The sequence below is a fragment of the Sciurus carolinensis genome, chromosome 6 (genome assembly GCF_902686445.1).
Source record: "Sciurus carolinensis chromosome 6, mSciCar1.2, whole genome shotgun sequence".
Taxonomy (NCBI): Eukaryota; Metazoa; Chordata; class Mammalia; order Rodentia; family Sciuridae; genus Sciurus; species Sciurus carolinensis.
This window is the reverse complement of record NC_062218.1, coordinates 79,188,525-79,205,991: the sequence shown is the minus strand read 5'-3', so window position 1 is coordinate 79,205,991 and position 17,467 is coordinate 79,188,525. Positions and strand designations below refer to the sequence as shown.

At 31.1% G+C, this 17,467-nt stretch overlaps 1 protein-coding gene across 2 annotated transcripts in view; it reads right to left on the bottom strand.

Moving 5' to 3' along the window:
- Slf1 (SMC5-SMC6 complex localization factor 1) overlaps positions 1–17,467 on the bottom strand; it is a 72,560-nt gene that overhangs the window by 22,310 nt on the left and 32,783 nt on the right. For both annotated transcript variants that reach the window (XM_047556138.1, XM_047556139.1), the window contains 9 exons: positions 15,219–15,362; positions 13,910–14,056; positions 12,936–13,079; positions 11,601–11,723; positions 10,582–10,635; positions 9,525–9,683; positions 8,550–8,713; positions 5,395–5,526; positions 4,670–4,835 (listed from right to left, as the gene is read on the bottom strand). In XM_047556138.1, the coding sequence (XP_047412094.1) occupies positions 4,670–4,835; positions 5,395–5,526; positions 8,550–8,713; positions 9,525–9,683; positions 10,582–10,635; positions 11,601–11,723; positions 12,936–13,079; positions 13,910–14,056; positions 15,219–15,362 (1,233 nt within the window). The remainder of the gene's footprint in view (positions 1–4,669; positions 4,836–5,394; positions 5,527–8,549; positions 8,714–9,524; positions 9,684–10,581; positions 10,636–11,600; positions 11,724–12,935; positions 13,080–13,909; positions 14,057–15,218; positions 15,363–17,467) is intronic.

Sequence of the window (17,467 nt, the reverse complement as noted above, 5' to 3'; positions counted from 1 at the left end):
TTATAAATTTGAACAAAAACCTTCAAGTTGAATATGTATAAATCTGTTACTATTTACATCAGTGTTTAGCAATTTCTTATCTGTGGTTATTCTTTGATGATTTAGTAAAACAGTGAAAATATCAGTTTTATTATTGTTTTCAGATACAAGTAAGAAATTTCACTTATGTAGTCAAATGGGTGAAGAAAGGAAATGTTCTATAATCAAGAAATATTTTGTCTTAAATGATTCCATTTTATTAAAAGTAAATAAAAAGATGGTAATTTATACGCCCTAGCTCACAAGTACTATAATCAACTCTGGTAATTAGGTGTAGATAGTTCTATTTTGGTTGAAGATTGAATATTTTCAATTTCTATACATTTGCACTATCATGCTTCTTTTAAAATCAGATATATGTACAAAAAAAGTGCCTATCTAAATCTAGCTATATCTAGGAGTAATCCTGCTTTTTAATGTTGATTTACAAAAAAGAAAAAAACCCTAACACCCTTAAGAGATTTTTCTTTTTTGAAGCATGACTCACATGCCCCATTAATAGAATATTTAAAAACAAGAAAAGAGTTAGGCACAGTGGCACAGGCCTGTAATTCCAGTGGCTCAGGAGGCTAAGCCCCTAAGCAATTTAGCAAGACCTGTCTCAAAATAAAAATAAAAAGGGCTGGGGATGTGGCCCAGTGGTTAAGTGCCCCTGGGTTCAATCTCTGGTAGAAAAACCAAAACAAAAAAACAAAAAACAAAAAACAAAAAGATGAAACAGCAAGGATTTCTGTTTCTGTTAATGAAATCCTAGGTAATTCTGATGAACACATTTTTAAAACAAAAATGTTGGATAAACCAGACAAAGTTTCTTCAGAAAAGAAAAAATAAATTATGAGTAAATTGCTAGGCCAAGATCTAAGAGAAGGTAAAAGTCAAGCAAAGCACTCAAAGCTAACTAACTATGTTTGCCCTGATAACTTCTGATGATTTCATCAAAAAAAAAACTAAGATATAGAATTGTGGTCTTGGGAGTCTAAGGGAAAAGGGTTTAAAAAGAGTTAGGGGGTGGGGTCATAGTCTAAGGCCTAATTCTCAATAGGCTAAGGTCCTGAAGGACCTCACTCTGAGATTAAGAATCAATCAAAAGCAAAACTACATGTTTATAGCCTTTTACTTCACCTAACTACCCAAGCTCCCTAAGACAGACATTGGATTAGAGCATTCCTTGACTGGGGGTACACCTAGGCATTTGGCAGAAGTACACAGAAATTATCTCTGGAGGAAAATATTTTGATCGTTGCCAAAACTGCTTCTACGAATAATTTTTCAATTTAATTGAGAGCACACAGTAAATGATAAATAGTTTGCAAGAAAAATTTAAAAGCAAAAGTAGAGAAGGAAATAGCAGAAAAAACAATAAAACAGATCCCCAAAAACTTCAGATATGAAAATAATCAGTTGTAGATTATACAAAAACTTATTGCCATTTTCAAAGACAAAAGAAAACCTTAAAAACTTTGTAGGGTACTAGACACCATTAAAAACACATCATAGCAGGCAGTAAAAATGTCTACAGCTAGGGGAAAAAAAATGCAAGGATCATGTTTTACAACACATTAAGACACAGTTGAAAAGAAAAAGTAAACTAAAAATCGAATGAAAATGCCCTATTCAGAATGCTGCAAGAATAGTGAAGAAACACACACACTAACAAAAATCCACAAAGGATATGAAGAGGAAGAGTAATGCAAATTTAATCATAATTTAAACAGTAGAGGAGAAAAAAACAGATCTGAGAAAATACATGAAGAGAAACTAGGAAAGCATAGTTTGACACTAAAGCTTTCCCCTCGAACTACTCTGTTCGAGAATGCCTCTGAGGAAAATATTTCTTCACTAAGCATGATAACTAGTACTTATAGCACTTAGGCATCATATTCTAGCAGTTATAGTGATATATCAATCTAGAAAAACAAAACGGTTCTATAAAATATTAAGAAACTTAAAATGAGAGAAATTACACTCCATTTATGTATGAACTATCAAAATATATCAATGCATTCTACTGTCATGTGCAACAAATTAGAACAAATAAAAAATTTAAAAGATAAACTAAAAAAATGAAAAAAATCCACAGATTAAGAGTTGATTAAAATAATTTTCAAGTTTAATACAGTAGGTGAAAACACTGTAAACCACAGAGAAAACACAGTTTAGTCCTTAATCTTATATGAGTGTAAAAAAAAAAAATTAGTTAATTCCAGAAAGTAGAAATCATATGAGGCATATTCCTTAAGTATAATTTACTATTAGAAATTAACAGAAAAGCATAGTCAAGCTCATTCACCTTAATAAAACCCCATCCATTTAGAAATTTTAAAACACCTTTTTAAAAGTATTTCTTGGATCAAAGAAGTCAAAACTGACTATAGAAAATAGTTTAAAAAATAATAAGCATGCCCTACACTAAAGCAACAAATCTACAGAATGAAGATCAAACTGTACTCCAAAGGTAATTAAATATTAAAAACAAAAACTGAAAAAAAAATGTAAACATTCAAGAAAACAGAAGAGAAAGTAAAAACTTCAAAATTAAGGAGCAGAAATTAATGATATAACACACAAAAAGACAATAAAATTCTCAAAAGCAGAGCATATTTGAAAGAGAATGATGACTAACATTTATTATGCACCCAAAACATGCCAGTTTATTGCTATGCACTTTACACATTTTCTCTATACACTAGTGTAATTTTACTACACTGAATATTCTGCAATTCCTTTCTTTTATTTAATATGTAATAGATATCATCCTTTGTCAAGTTATCTAGACAGAATTCACCCTTTTGTAACAACTGTATAGAACAGCAGAGGAGATTTGTATATCATTTAATAATGTCACTGTGAAGATTGAGGAAATTATGTTGTTACCAATTTCACATCATTATGTACAATGCCACCGTACGTTCTTTTTTTTTTTTGGAGGGTGGGTGTAGTAACGGGTATTGGACTCAGGGGCACTTGACCACTGAGCCACATCCCCAGCCCTATTTTGTATTTTATTTAGAGAAAGGGTGTCACTGAGTTGCTTAGCACCCCACTTTTGCTGAGGCTGGCTTTGAACTCTCCATCCTTCTGCCTCAGGCCCCCAAACTGCTGGAATTACAGGCATATGCCACCATGCCCAGGTCCACAGTACATTCTTATGTATTCATTTACTTATGTGCAAGTGCTGAGTACTCAATTTTGATAGACACTTCAAGATTTCCCTCCTACAAACAAGAATAAACTCTTTCATGGCATCCCAACCAACAGTGATTATTAAAAATCACTTAAAAAGTTTTGTGCAGAGACAAAAACGATATCCTAGTTCATTTAATGATAAAGATGGTATTATGAAGACCAGATTAAAATGCCTGACTTTTGAGGATAAAGAGATTCAATTTCTTTGCAAACTTGCAAAATGTATTTAGTCACTCTCACTTTCAACTTTTCTACCCATAAAATGACAATACTTATAGTTCTAATTCAGGATATTATAAAGAATAAGTAAGATAAGATACAAAAGTGCTTAGTAGATAGGGTATGGTTAGTGCTTGGTGTATAAATATTATTGATTACTAGAACATATTTATGTATTACGAATATAAACCCTTAGTGTACCTTATCTGTTGCAACACATTTTTCAGAATCTACCTTATTTTTTTACCTTTATTATTGATGTAGTTAACTCAAGAATACTGGACAATGTGTCATGAATATTCTTGGTGTCCTATTTTTTTTCCTAGAATATCCTTCTCCACATCAAATTTATATAAATATTCATTTATATTAATATTGGAACCAAGTGTAGCACTTCACATGTTTTACTACATTCAATTTTCCCAATTGTACTAGATAGATGATACACTAACATCACCCTGTTTAATTTGTCATAACAGGCAAAATCTATGTATGAAGAAATATTTCAGGAAATAATTTTTAACATCCAGAAAGGTAATTTAAAAAGAAGCAAACTTATTATGATAGTGCCGCCCCAAAACTGTATGAATGGATTCAAAAATTTTTTTACCACACTTCTGAGATACATAAAAGTAAAAAATTTAAAATTATGACTATAGATTTCATAGCAGTAATCAAATAACTGTTCCTAGTTACTGTAACCAAGTAGAGATGAAGAAGAAACTGGCGCTAAGGACATTTTATCTTAAAAATAGAAAAAATACGGAGAAAAAAAAAGTAATTCAAAAAATAAAGGGAAGAGGAAAAGGTGTGTTAATTCAAGGTACAATCATCCTCATTATCTGCAGGGGACTTATTTGGGGACCCATCTTAGATACCAAAATCTGCAGGTATCTACATGTTGAATAATGAGCTCCCTTACATACAACAGCACAGTACTTGCATGTAACTTAAACATATCCTACCGTATATTTTAAATCACTTCTAGATTACCTGTCATACCTAATACAATCTAAGTGCTATGTAAACAGTTGTTATACTGTAATGTTTATAGACTAATAACAAGAAAAAAAAGTCTATACATGTTTGGTACAGTTGCAGTTTTTTTTTTTTTTCTGCCAAATACTTTTAATCTGTGGTTGGTTGATGGAGAACCTACAGATAAAGAAGACCAAATATACTTTTTCCATTGGCCATTAATCATTTACAGATCAATCCTACTTACATCATTAGACTTGCATTTCTCTTTGTGAGAATATATAGTCCATTCTAAAAGCATATTCACTGGTTTGGTCAAAAGTCCAGAGGTCTCACTTCCTGACCAAAAGATTTCAAGAAGAATTGCCTTTCCTGTTATTTTCAGACTCGGAGAATCTGGCCAGTCATACAACCTAACGAAAATACGAACAAAAAGTAAATGTTTACGCCCAAATTGATCATAGATATATCTTTTATAAAAAAAAAAAAAAGATTGCTAGCAATCTTTGAATATAAAGAGGTCATAATATGTAAAGAATATAACATCCAATTACAATGAAGGACAAATACAAAAAATAGCCTCAGTTTAAAAAACAATCACCATTAACATAAACAGTAATCCATACAAGTTTAGAGCCTTGGTAAAACATATACACATTATGAATTCAGTGTAAGATTTTTCTTCAGCATTCATTTACTAAATAATTTTAAAATACGTACATTATTAAAAATGAAATCACATTTATCTGAGTAAAGAGCAAGAAATAAAAAATGTGAACTGAAGAAAAAGAAAAGGGGCATATAAAACTTCACTGTCACTAAAGTATTTCCGAAAATGTCTTAAAAATAAACCTACTCTAAAATAGAAAACAAGTGACTTTTTAGAAATATACATACCAGTCATTATAAAAGTGGTGGGTAAAAAAGTAGAAATACAGAAATGTGTGGTTTTTTTGTGTGATTAAAACTTACTTTTGACTCAGATGCCGTACTTCACTTTCAACCAAATTGAAGAAAAATTTGAGCAATGTCAAGTGGAGCACCTTAGAGCCAATAATGTTTTCTGAAATTTGATGACAAAAACTTTCATTGAAAAGGCAAGACCTGAAAGACAGGAACCCAACAATCTATAACATACAATCAAAATCACTCAGTTATTTGTGGACGAAAAAAATTTTTTTAGAATATTAATGTAATTTTAATGAAATTTTCTTCAACAAAATATAAAGGAAGCTCAATAAAATTTCATTAACATTTTTTCTTTAAAAATTAAACCATACAATATTTTATGACTACTTAGTTCTTAATAATATACATGTAATTTCTCTCTCAATGGTTATGATATTTAACAACTACCAGTGTCCTCCCTTTATTTCACTGATAAGAATAAAGAAAAGAATTTCATTAAGTCCTTTTTATCCAAATGATAAGTTTTGCTCTCAGTCTCTAATAGTCAATAAAATCCTCTCTTTCTTACCCACGATATTTTCTTTTTCATTATTTAATAAATTAAGTATATTTAGAGCTACATTTTATGAGTTTTAATAATTTGATATTTTATTTTCTTTTTTCTATTGCCATCAAGTCCAAGAGAATTTTCTGTGATGATGGATATGTTCTACTAGATACCTGAAGTTCTGAATTTTGAATTATGTAATTTTAATTAAACTTAATTATAAATAGTCTTATGTCCCTAGTAGCTACTGGTTAGATGGCATAGTTCTATAGTGTATTTTAAAAGAGAATCTAAGATGTCTAATGAACTTTAAGACTTACGGAGATAAAGCTCAGGTAATGATATTTATTATTACTACCTCCTATGTTTCTTATTAATTTTATCAACAATATCTTTTTATTTTTTCTCTACCTTTTTTTTTTTTTTTTTTTTCCAAATAGGCAAGCAACTTTATTTTTCTGCAACATAATTTAACGTCCCTCTTAAGGCCTCATTCCACCATAGGCAGAAAAACAATCAAGTAAGTTCCATATAGATGAGTTGTTTTTGCATTTTCTAAGGATTTTAGGTTTCACTCAATCCAGGCTATTTTTACAGGCTTCCTTTTCTCTGGAATGATGCCTCAGGGTTTCGTGGGCATCCTGGCACTAGGAGGCATTTAGTTCAGGATCATCCCCCTGCAGAGAGATGTAACCAGAAGTGATGCGTCCCATTTCATCCTGGGTCATCACGTCCTTACAGACCACCCTTCACCTTACCTTATTCTGAAATGACAGTCCTCTATAAGTCTCTGGCCATTATTAGTTTGTCTCTACTTTCTATGCCTGTCTCAGCTTTCCTTATCTTGTTTTTGAATCCACATTATTTGAAGAGTAGTTACTAGCTAGTGAATTTAATTTTTTAATTAACACTTGAATCTGTTCTATAAGATCTCCCAGATCTACCAGGGATGAAAACACAGTTTCTTTTCTTGCTCTTTTAAAAGCACATATTACAAGATATTTCAAATGTATAAAAAAGTACAGAGACTAACATCACCTAGCTCATTATATTCCACAACTTCTCTAGGTACCCTCCTCCCTCCTCACCCCCAATGAAACCAATTATTTTGAAACAAAGCCTAGCTATTTCTGCTTAATAAAAAGAGTACTTTTAAAATGTCCAAATTCCATCTCCTATAGCATCAATTAATTTGTCGAAACATCCATTAAGCATTTATTATGTTCTAGACATTTTCTTAGATACAGAAGATGGAGATGTTTAAGCCTGAGATGTATAAGACTGAGTACCTGCTCTAAGAAAGGATGATGTGAGTGACAACTCAAAGGAAAAGGCAAAAGGTAAGAAAATTTGGAGTTGGCCAGATATTTGTGAGGTGGTAGGAACATGACAGCAAACAGACAAGAAATGGAAAACCGTCTACGGGCATTTGGGAAAATGAAGATGAGAATGGAGACATATACAGAGGTTAAATCATGAAAGGTCTAATATGTTTTGCTAAAGAATTTGACCTGTCTTCAATAGGTGATATGTGAGTAAATAAAGGACTTTAATCTGGAAAATAACAACATCACGTTGAAAAGAGCATACAGGGCACTCTGGAAGATAAAGGGAATGAAGTGGAATCAAGAGCAATAAAGTAGCTATTGCAATAGATTTATATAAGAATAGGGGTTTTTAAACAAAGGAAAGGCCAGTGAAAGAAGGAATAGATTTGCATATTAGGAAGGATGCCAGCCAGATAAACCATATTTTCTCCCATCCTATACCTAAGCCGGCTAGTACTGTTGTGCTGGTATTTTTTACATCTCACTCACTTTCCAAGTGCAGGAACTAAAATTTGTTTTCATATCTCTAACACGGAGCATAGTACCTGTCTCTAAAATTTGTTGAAAGAATAAATAAAAGCATGCTACTTAGCTGATTAGCTCATTTCAGATACATCACAAACATAGATGGTAGGCAATATTTTATGATTCAAAGGTATAACCAAAGGACTAGCCTTTGGCCTGGCAGTGGTCCTCTATCACTGCTATGAATCTCCTAAAACTGAACACTTGGATAAAAAGAAAGATCTTCCCAGAAAAAGGAGGGTTATCAAATACAGTGAGCTATGAGAACAGAAATGGGGAAATTAGTAGTTCCAATACAAAAAAAGAAGGAGAAATAGGATTTCTGGAGATAGTAAGATCTGGAAGGCAATTTTAGGCAGATGACAGCATGTACAGAGGCGTAAGAGAGATGACTTATGTAGGAAACATTAAGACCTGTTTCAAAATTCAAGTTTCTAGCTGAAAAAATTATAACGAATTCCCCCCAAAATACTATATATAGTCAGAAATATTTATACTTCTGATGACCAAAATTTTATATGTATTTTCATAAATTAATTTTGTTCTTTTTAAAATAACATGCAAATTTTTATAAGTTTGCTTAAAAATTAAAATTTGGCTTTCTATTGAGTCCACCTCATGTATTCATTTAACTTTGTTTCAATAAACAGAATGACAAATATGAACTAAGACTTAAACCTTTGTAAGTTTTTGCCATAAATACAACACACAAATATACTACACATACACTTTTTCTAAAAATAGAAATCTACTTCTATACATAGTGTAACAACAACTAATACACTAAATTTAACATCCTCACAAGTGAAATTCCTTACCTGATAAGCACTTCTACTAAAGACCAGGCTCCTTTCATACAGGTTGGACACTGAAACAACTCTAAGTAATATCTTGACATGGCTGGGGACTTCCAAGGAGGATGCAAGTGAAGAAGAGCTGACAATATATGAAAGTATCGACCAGAAAACGTATCTATGTTATCCTATTATTTAAAAATAAACAAACAAATAAAATACTATAGCTAAAAGCACAGTTTGAACAGAATTCATTCTAAAACTAGAAATAACAACTCTGGCCTAACTTTTTGCCAAATGTATGTGTTTAGACAAAGATCAGATAGAAGTATCATATCTATCTAATTAAACAGTGTAACTGCGAGGCACACTCTAAACAGGTGCATACAAATTAGGTAATGTTAGCTATTAGAGCTAACTTACAAAAAAACTTTCATTTTTCTTTTCATAGTTACAGTAAGATTGAGTTTCCAAAGTCACCTAAAAGAAACTAAAGGTAAGAAATTTTCATGCAACATTCTTACTTATCACTAACATTAGTCAGATAGCTTATGCCTATAATGTTTTAAAATCAGCACTTTTATTAACATAATTAGAAAACTATCTTTCAACAGCTATTTCTTATGTTCATTTTCTCTGAATATTGTAAATAGAAATGATTACTAACAATGTACTAAAGCAGTAGTTTACTAAATGATTATAATTGGGACTTTGTGTTGGATAACCTTACTGCCATGGGAAAAATCAGGTACCTTTTACATCCAAGAGAAAATTATATTGTAAATTCTGAGAAAATAAGCCAAAATACTTAGAATAGTACCTGAACATAGTTAAAAAAAAATAGAAATAGTGATAACAAACAAGTATTTCATTTCCTAGTAAACTGGGGGTGGGATGGGAAATACAATTGAGAAGAGAAAATAAACATAAAAAATGAGAAAATATTCACATTTTAACATCCTTTGAAAAAAGAATATAAACCCATAAGATTGTTCTTACTTGTAGAACATTTTCTAGAAGAGCATGAAGAAGGCATACAGGAGGGATATAATGTGCTTGCAATGAGGAAAGTTCTTCAATTGCTTCTTTAAAAAACTGTCCTTCTATGAGACTTTCAATTAAATTCAATACACCTCTAGGAAATTCAGCATTTTTAACCTAAGAAAAAAAGACTGCATGACTCAAAGAACAGAAGGTGAAATTTTGGGATTAAATCTTGAATTAGTAAGAAGTTTTAATTTCCTCATCTGTAAAATGAAGATAATTCCTGTCCTCACTACTTGACCAGAGTGTGTTGTGGTTCAACACACATGAGGAAGGTTGTGTTTTACAACAAGAAGGTAATTAAAAAATGTTGCCTTAAATAGTGATAAAATACTACCTACCTCTAAAAGAAAATCTTTAAAGAAATAGGCAAAGTTTAGTTGATAAAGAAGACTCCCTCTTAGGTGCAAATGTTTGTTTTTCTTTTAAACTTGAAAACAGACTATATCTATTAAGATATTCTGAATATATTAAGATATCATCAAGGACAATCAGTTTTGGCAAAAAGTAACAATTGTTAGAGAACCATAAATAACTCTAAAGATGCACACTAATGTAAGACTTAGTTTTATAAAATATATTCATTCCCCCATGGTCAAAACACGTTTTAACAATATAAGTAACTACTTTGGATTAGGTGAGTCAAAAATACTCTGGAAGACTTTACAGAATAAAACAACCAATTTTAAAGAACTAATAATATTAAAATTAATATACTTTAGAAAGATATCAAAAACTTAATCTGAAAGCAGTAATTATGAAGGTTATCAAATGCAAGAAATAAGGATTGATATTTCACCTGTCAAAGCACAAGGTAAGCTTTAATTCTCATGATCACTTTTTACAATAGTATGGATTTTTTTCTTTTTAATTCAGATTAGACCACATTTCAAATATCATAGGAAACTTTCCTGTATAGATAACATATTCCTTTAAATCAAAATGACTAAAAAATAACAAAAGACAAAGTTTCTTTTTGGGCCCCATCACCACCCAACTGCAAGCCTCTTACCTCTACATTGTACACTGGTTGTTTTTCTATTCTAATGCAGTTGTATCTGACAGCCTATAAAATAGAAACCATATAATTTAAATTTGACATTTTAGGTTGAAAAATATATTTCAGCTTGCATAGCATGAAACTTTAGCCAGACATAAAACAGATCCAGGAACACATTTATAGCTATAATTAATCTGATAGTCATGTCTGGTCAAATTAGCAACTTTCATTATTTTGGTTCATAAACACTAATAAGTAGTGAGTATGAATATTTTCAATTTTTTCCTTCTAAATTAAAATGACTTAAAAACTAAGGTCATTTTCACTCTGAAGATCTAAAGAGGTCCACTGTCCTTAATATACTAATAATGAAAATATAAATGGGGACAACAGTTTATATAAGAGCCCTTTTGTATACAATCACATATAAATTGCCCTGCTGTAATTCCTGTAACAAAATTCCTGTAATTGCACATTTTAAAAAAGATTGTTCTGAAAAAATCCCTGCAGCCAAATTATAACAGAGAATACTGATTCTAGAATGTTCTAGAAGCAAGGATATAAAACAAGCAACCCAATGAAAAAATGGGGAAAGAATATGAATAGGCAATTGACAGTAGAAGGAATGTATGAATGGGAAATAAAATAATCAAGTATGCTCAAACTTGTTATTAACATAAGAAATTTAAAATCAAAACAATAAATCTTTGGCTTCAACAATGACAAGAAAAAATTGGATAATATATCAAAACATAATTTTTCTTAATTTCATCAGAGATCAAAAGTCATAGTACAAACAACTGGTCTGAAATACAAAGTATTAAGCTACCAGCATCCAACAAAAAGTTACAGTACTCTATAAACACAATTTATCTGTAATATTATTAGTGAGATTTTAGTGAACTCAGAAAAGCATGACATATTAAACATACTAACCATTCATGTTATATGTGCATATGTATATAATTATGTTTTGGTTATACTAGAGAAAAATATGAAAGTAACAAAATTTTTAGAGTGCTAAATTTTACCTGAGCTCTATATATGTGCTTCCTTAAGGCATTTTTTATTTCAATGATATCCACATCTGTCCTGGTATCCTTGGTTTTTGCTTCTTTGGCATAATTAGCAAAAACAGAATTCTTCATTTCCTTCTATATACACATAAAAGAACTTTAGACAAATGTGTTAAAGATAGTACCAACACAAAGTTATCATAATGGACAATATAAAAACTCATTTATACAATGTTATCTGTAGCAAAGAGTCTCACAATCATTTATCAAGATAATGCACTGAGAGCACTTTTTTTTTTGTGGAGCTGGGGATCGAACCCAGGGCCCTGTGCTTATGAGACAAGCACTTCACCAACTGAGCTATCTCCCCAGCCCCCAGAAAAGCTTTAAGAAGCAAACATTTCAGTTTGAGAAAGTTTTATTTGACATACACAAATGTAATTTCTTAAAATAGTTTTCATTTCAACCTGTTCTAAGTCTTTTCCTGAAACCTCTTTGTTTTCTTGGTTGCCATGTTCATGTAAAATTATTTATCTTTCAGAAGGTCTTTCTGAATGTATGTTTACAGGTTGAGTATTCCTATCTGAAATGCTTAGGACAATAAGAGTTTCAGATTTTGGAATACTCGCATAAATAAATAAGCGAAGAACAGAAGTCAAACCCAAATATGAATAGCCGAAAGGTAATTTTACACCATATTTGCAATGCATGTGGCCTGTTTTAATTGCAACCTATCATATGAGGTCAGGTATGAAATTTTCCACGTGTAGTTTGTCATATTAAAAAGTATCAAATTTTGGAACATTTCAGATTTTAGATTTTTGGATTAGGAATGTTCAACTGGCATAAACATGCTGTGGCTTAGAATTTAAAATAAAGTTATACTATAGAAGAAATTTGTCTTAGAATTCCATTGAAAAACAAGCTGTCGTATTATAAATGATCTGTGTTATACTAAGGAAGAGGAATAAAAAAACAAAATCTACATGAGAATGTATTACCCGAACTACATACATATGTAGAGTTAAAGGTTGTTCATTTCTACTTAAATTTTAAGAAATTCAGACTTTCTTCAGAACCTCTGTGTTTTTCTGTTTTTTGTTTTTTTGGTTGTATACATGCACAACAAAATTAATTTGAATACCTTGATAATTAACTCAAATTTGTGTACTCATGCAAAACTGCTTACATTAACTATAATATTATACCAGATCAACTCAAAATTTTTTCATAAGACATACAGGTTACATTGAACACAGCAAGCAATTATAAAAACAAGATTATTTGTCTAGACTATATTAGGAAGACACAGAGAAAATTAAAACTACAGTTTAGTTTACAGAGATTTACCTGATTTCTGTAATATATATGCTTTCTTAAGGTACTTTTAATTTTGTCATGTTCAATGTTTTTCTTGCAATCACTTTCTTTTTTGCGTTTTTTCCTCAAAGTATAATTCCTTTGAATGTCTTCATCTTTTTGCTTAGTTTCCTTCTATATGTATTTAAATCACAATTAAACAAGTATCAATATAAATTATATATCTTAAAAAATCTAAATAAATTCAAGAAGGGTGACTTACAACACAAGTATACCACATTAAAAACAGAGCTCTACATAAAAGGAAAACCTTATTCTTTATTGGAATAGGTGTACATTAGCAAACATTTAGGGAAATAGGCTTTAGAATAATTAAATATGCAAAATACTTATGACCCACCCAGTTATTCCATTCCTAGGAGTATAACCTAAGCTAGAGAAATTCCTGAACTTGTGTACCAAGAATCCCACGAGATAATGTTTACACTGTTCAAAGAATTATTCATAATTTAAAAAATCCACCAATCAAACACACAAATCAATTAAAAGAAAACTGAAATGCTTTATCAAGGATATAAGTGTGACATAGTCAAACACTGAAACATATACACTAGCAAAAATTGCCTATAAATAGCATGAACTACAAAATGTCCATTAACAGGCAAAACTAAACAAATATTTGTTTGGTATTCACCAAACTGGTAAAAGCATAAGGAAAAGTAAGACTATAACACAAATTCTAAAATAAAGGATACTTTTGGGCAAAAGGGAGAAGGGGAGATAAGGTTAAGAAATGACACAGCAGTGGCTTAAAAATTTAGTAAGGCTATTTCTGTATAAGTTAGTGCATATATACATACATAGTTAAAGAATATACATTTAGGAACTATACACAAATATTTTATAAATACTCATATAACAAAAGAAATTTCATGAATGCCATTGTATTTGATGAATTTAGAAAGAAGATGTAAATAAATAATTTTTAATTATTAGAGTCTTACCTGATTTCCATATGTATGCCTTCCTAAGGTGTTTCTCATTTTAACAAATTTCAAATCTTTACTGGATTCTCTGAATTTTTCTTTTTTGTGATGGTCACTTAGAATACAACTAACATTAATACCTTCATCATGATTTTGCATTTCTTTCTGTATATTTATAAAATTACTTTAATTAGACTGTGGATTAAAGATAGCCTCAACACAACAATGCAAGTCCCAACAGAAAAACTGAAGAGGGTAAGTTTTACAAAATACAGATACGAGATGAAATACAAAAAGTAAAAAACCTTGCAAATCAAATTACTTCTCAGATAAAGCAGAACATACATATTGTAGTTCCCTAAATTTTACAGTACGTTTACATATACACTTAATTTGGTATACCTGTATGCTTAATTCAGAGTAAAGAGTATTATGAACTGTTTAGTGTACTCATTATGCCATGAAATTTATTGTACAAATGAGAAATTTTACCTGTTTTATATACACTTTTCTAGATGTATTTTAATAATTTCTATCTTTTACAAAATCTTATTCTTTTTCCACATTTAGTCAAAACTATATTTTAATAACTTCATGATTTTATATTCATTTATGTATTTAAAAATACTTTATGCTATAATTTATTATGCATATTTCAATAGACACATCAACCCTCAAGGCCTCTTGTATAAGTAATGCACAGGTGATCATAAAAGTAGTCTTAAAAGTCATATCAATATCAAATATACTTTGGAAAAACCTGAAAAATATGCAAAAGTATTTTAAATTTTAAAGTTTTAGCTAATTCTGCCATGTAGAATTTAAGGACTATTCAATTTACAAAGTTCCAAATTGTTCCTAGAATTCTTTTTTTTTTTAATATTTGACACATTATCTATTTTGAATTGTTTTTAGTTACACATAAAAGTATTTTATTACAGACAACTAAAAATTACTAAGTTAATGATAATTTAGTAAATTAACCAACAGACTATTTTATAAAACACAATATGAAACAAGATAATTGAATATATCTGCTAGAGTAGAATAATGTCATTTTTATTTGTTGCTGACATCTGAAAACTTGGACATGACAACCACAGTCCTTGAAGTTCTAAGTCCTTCCTATTTTTCCCCATGCTAATCAAAATCCATGTTTTTAAAATTTTTTGTTATATATGCTGTTAAATATTCAAATTCAGATAAATCCAAGGTTGAGATATCAGCTTTCAGATTTCAAAATTCATGTTATTTCTACCATGTACTGTTTATCCAACAATTCTATAGGAAAATCCAGATATGTAATTTTTAGCCTATAAAATCTTACCTGGGTTCTACACATGGTCCCTCTTAAGGCACCTTTCATTTCAAGAAATTCCACATCTTTCCTGAAATCTTTGTTTTTTTCTTGATTGCTATGTTTACTCCAAACAGAATTGGTTTGGGAATCTTCATCATTCTGAATTTCTTTCTGTATGTATGTAAAAATGGTTTAGGCAATTAACTAAATGTAGTTTCAACATTATATATTTCTTGAAGAATTTAACTTAAAGAAGAATTTAATCTATAATTCTGTAATACTTTGTTAGTCAAGTAAGGGTATAAAACATCCTCCTAAAAAAAGTTAAACACATATAAATCTTTCAAGGAAAAAATTATTACCACAAAGGTTGTGAATAATAAAGTGCTTTCACTTTGCCTCAAGAAAAAATGCTTTCTAAGTCTAGTAACAATCTTTTTTATGACTAATCAAGAAAAAATATTTTATCTAGTCCCTGTCCAACTTAAAGTTATGATCCATATTGCCCCAGGGGGTTAGCGGTGGTAATGGGGAATGAGCCCAGGGGTGCTTTAACACTGAGTTACATTCCTAGCCCTTTTTATTTTGAGACAGGGTCTCACTAAGTTGCTTAGGGTCTTGCTAAATTGCTGAGGTTGACCTCAAATGTGTAGTCCTCCTGCCTCTGCATTCTGAGTCACACAAAGATTACACATGTGCATACTGTCTCCCTTCAATCAAGATTTTTTATTTATAAAGACAGTAGAGTCCACTTTGATAAAATTATACATGCACTTAATATCATGATTAGGTCCCCAGTCTTGTGGATATACATGATGGTGGGATTCATATATGTACATAGGAAAGTTATGTCATATATGTACATAGGAAAGTTATGTCAGTCTTTACACTGTCTTTCCTATTCCTTCCTATCACCGGCTCCCTTTCCTTCATTTCCTTTTGTCTAATGCACTGAATTATTCTGAACTATTCTTTCCCTCCCTGTCACCCTTTAGTGTTGGGGGACTGGCTTATTTCACTTAGTGTGACAGTCTCCAGATCCATTTGTTTACCAGCAAATGTCATAGTCATTTTTATTTATGGCTGAGTAATATTTCATTGGGTATACATACCATAGTTTCTTTATCCATTTATCTGTGGATGAGCATCTAAGTTGGCTCCATAGCTTGGCTACGGTGAATTGTGCAGCTATAAACATTTGAATTAGCTGCGTCACTGCAGTGTGATTTAAAATCCTTTGGATGTACACCAGGGACTGGGATAACTGGGTCAAATGGTAGTTCCATTCCTAGTTTTTTTGAGGAATTTCTAAACTGCTTTCCCAAGTGGTTGCAGTAATTTGCAGTCCTATCAACAATGTATGAGTGTACCCTTTTCCCCATATCCTCACCAACATTTATTACTTGTTTATTTATTTATTTATTTATTTTTGTATTGGGGAACGAACTCAGGGGCACTTAACTACTTGAGTCACATCCCCAGTTCATTTGGTATTTTAATTGGAGACAGGGTCTCATTGAGTTTGTTAAGGCCTCACTAAGCTGGTGAGTCTGGCTTTGAACTTGCTCCTCCTGCCTCAGTCTCCCAATCCACTGGGATTATGGGCATGTGCCACTCTGCCTGGCTAACCTGTATTCTTGATAACTGCCATTGTCATTGGAGTGAGATGAAATCTCAGTGTAGTTTTAATTTGCATTTATCTGATAGATGTTGAATAGTTTTTCATAGATTTGTTGACTGTATTTCTTTTTTTGATAAGTTACTCTGCCCATTTATTAACTGAGTTATTTGTGTGTGTGTGTGTGTGTGTGTGTGTGTGTGTGTGTGTTTGATGTTAAGTTTTCTGAGTTCTTTGTATATCCTAGAAATTAATGTCCTATCTGAGGTACAGGTGTCTTTTCACACTCTTTTCCTCTGCTATGAAGAAGCTTTTTAGTTTGATGCCATCCCATTTATTGATTTTTAATCTTGCTCTTTACACTTTAGGAGTTTTATTAAGGAGGTTGGTTCCTAAGCTGGCAAGTTGAAGTGTTGGGCCTACATTTTCTTCTAGTTTGTACGGGTTCCTGATCTAATTACTAGGTCTTTGATACACTTTGAGATGAGTTTTGTGCAGGATGAGAAACAGAGGTTAAATTTCACTGTACTGCATATAGATTTCCAGTTTTCCCAGTACCATTTGTTGAAAAGGCCATCTTTTCTCCAATGTATGGTTTTGGTGCCTTTGTCTAGTACACGATAACTGTATTTATATGGGTTTGGCTCTGTGTCTTCAT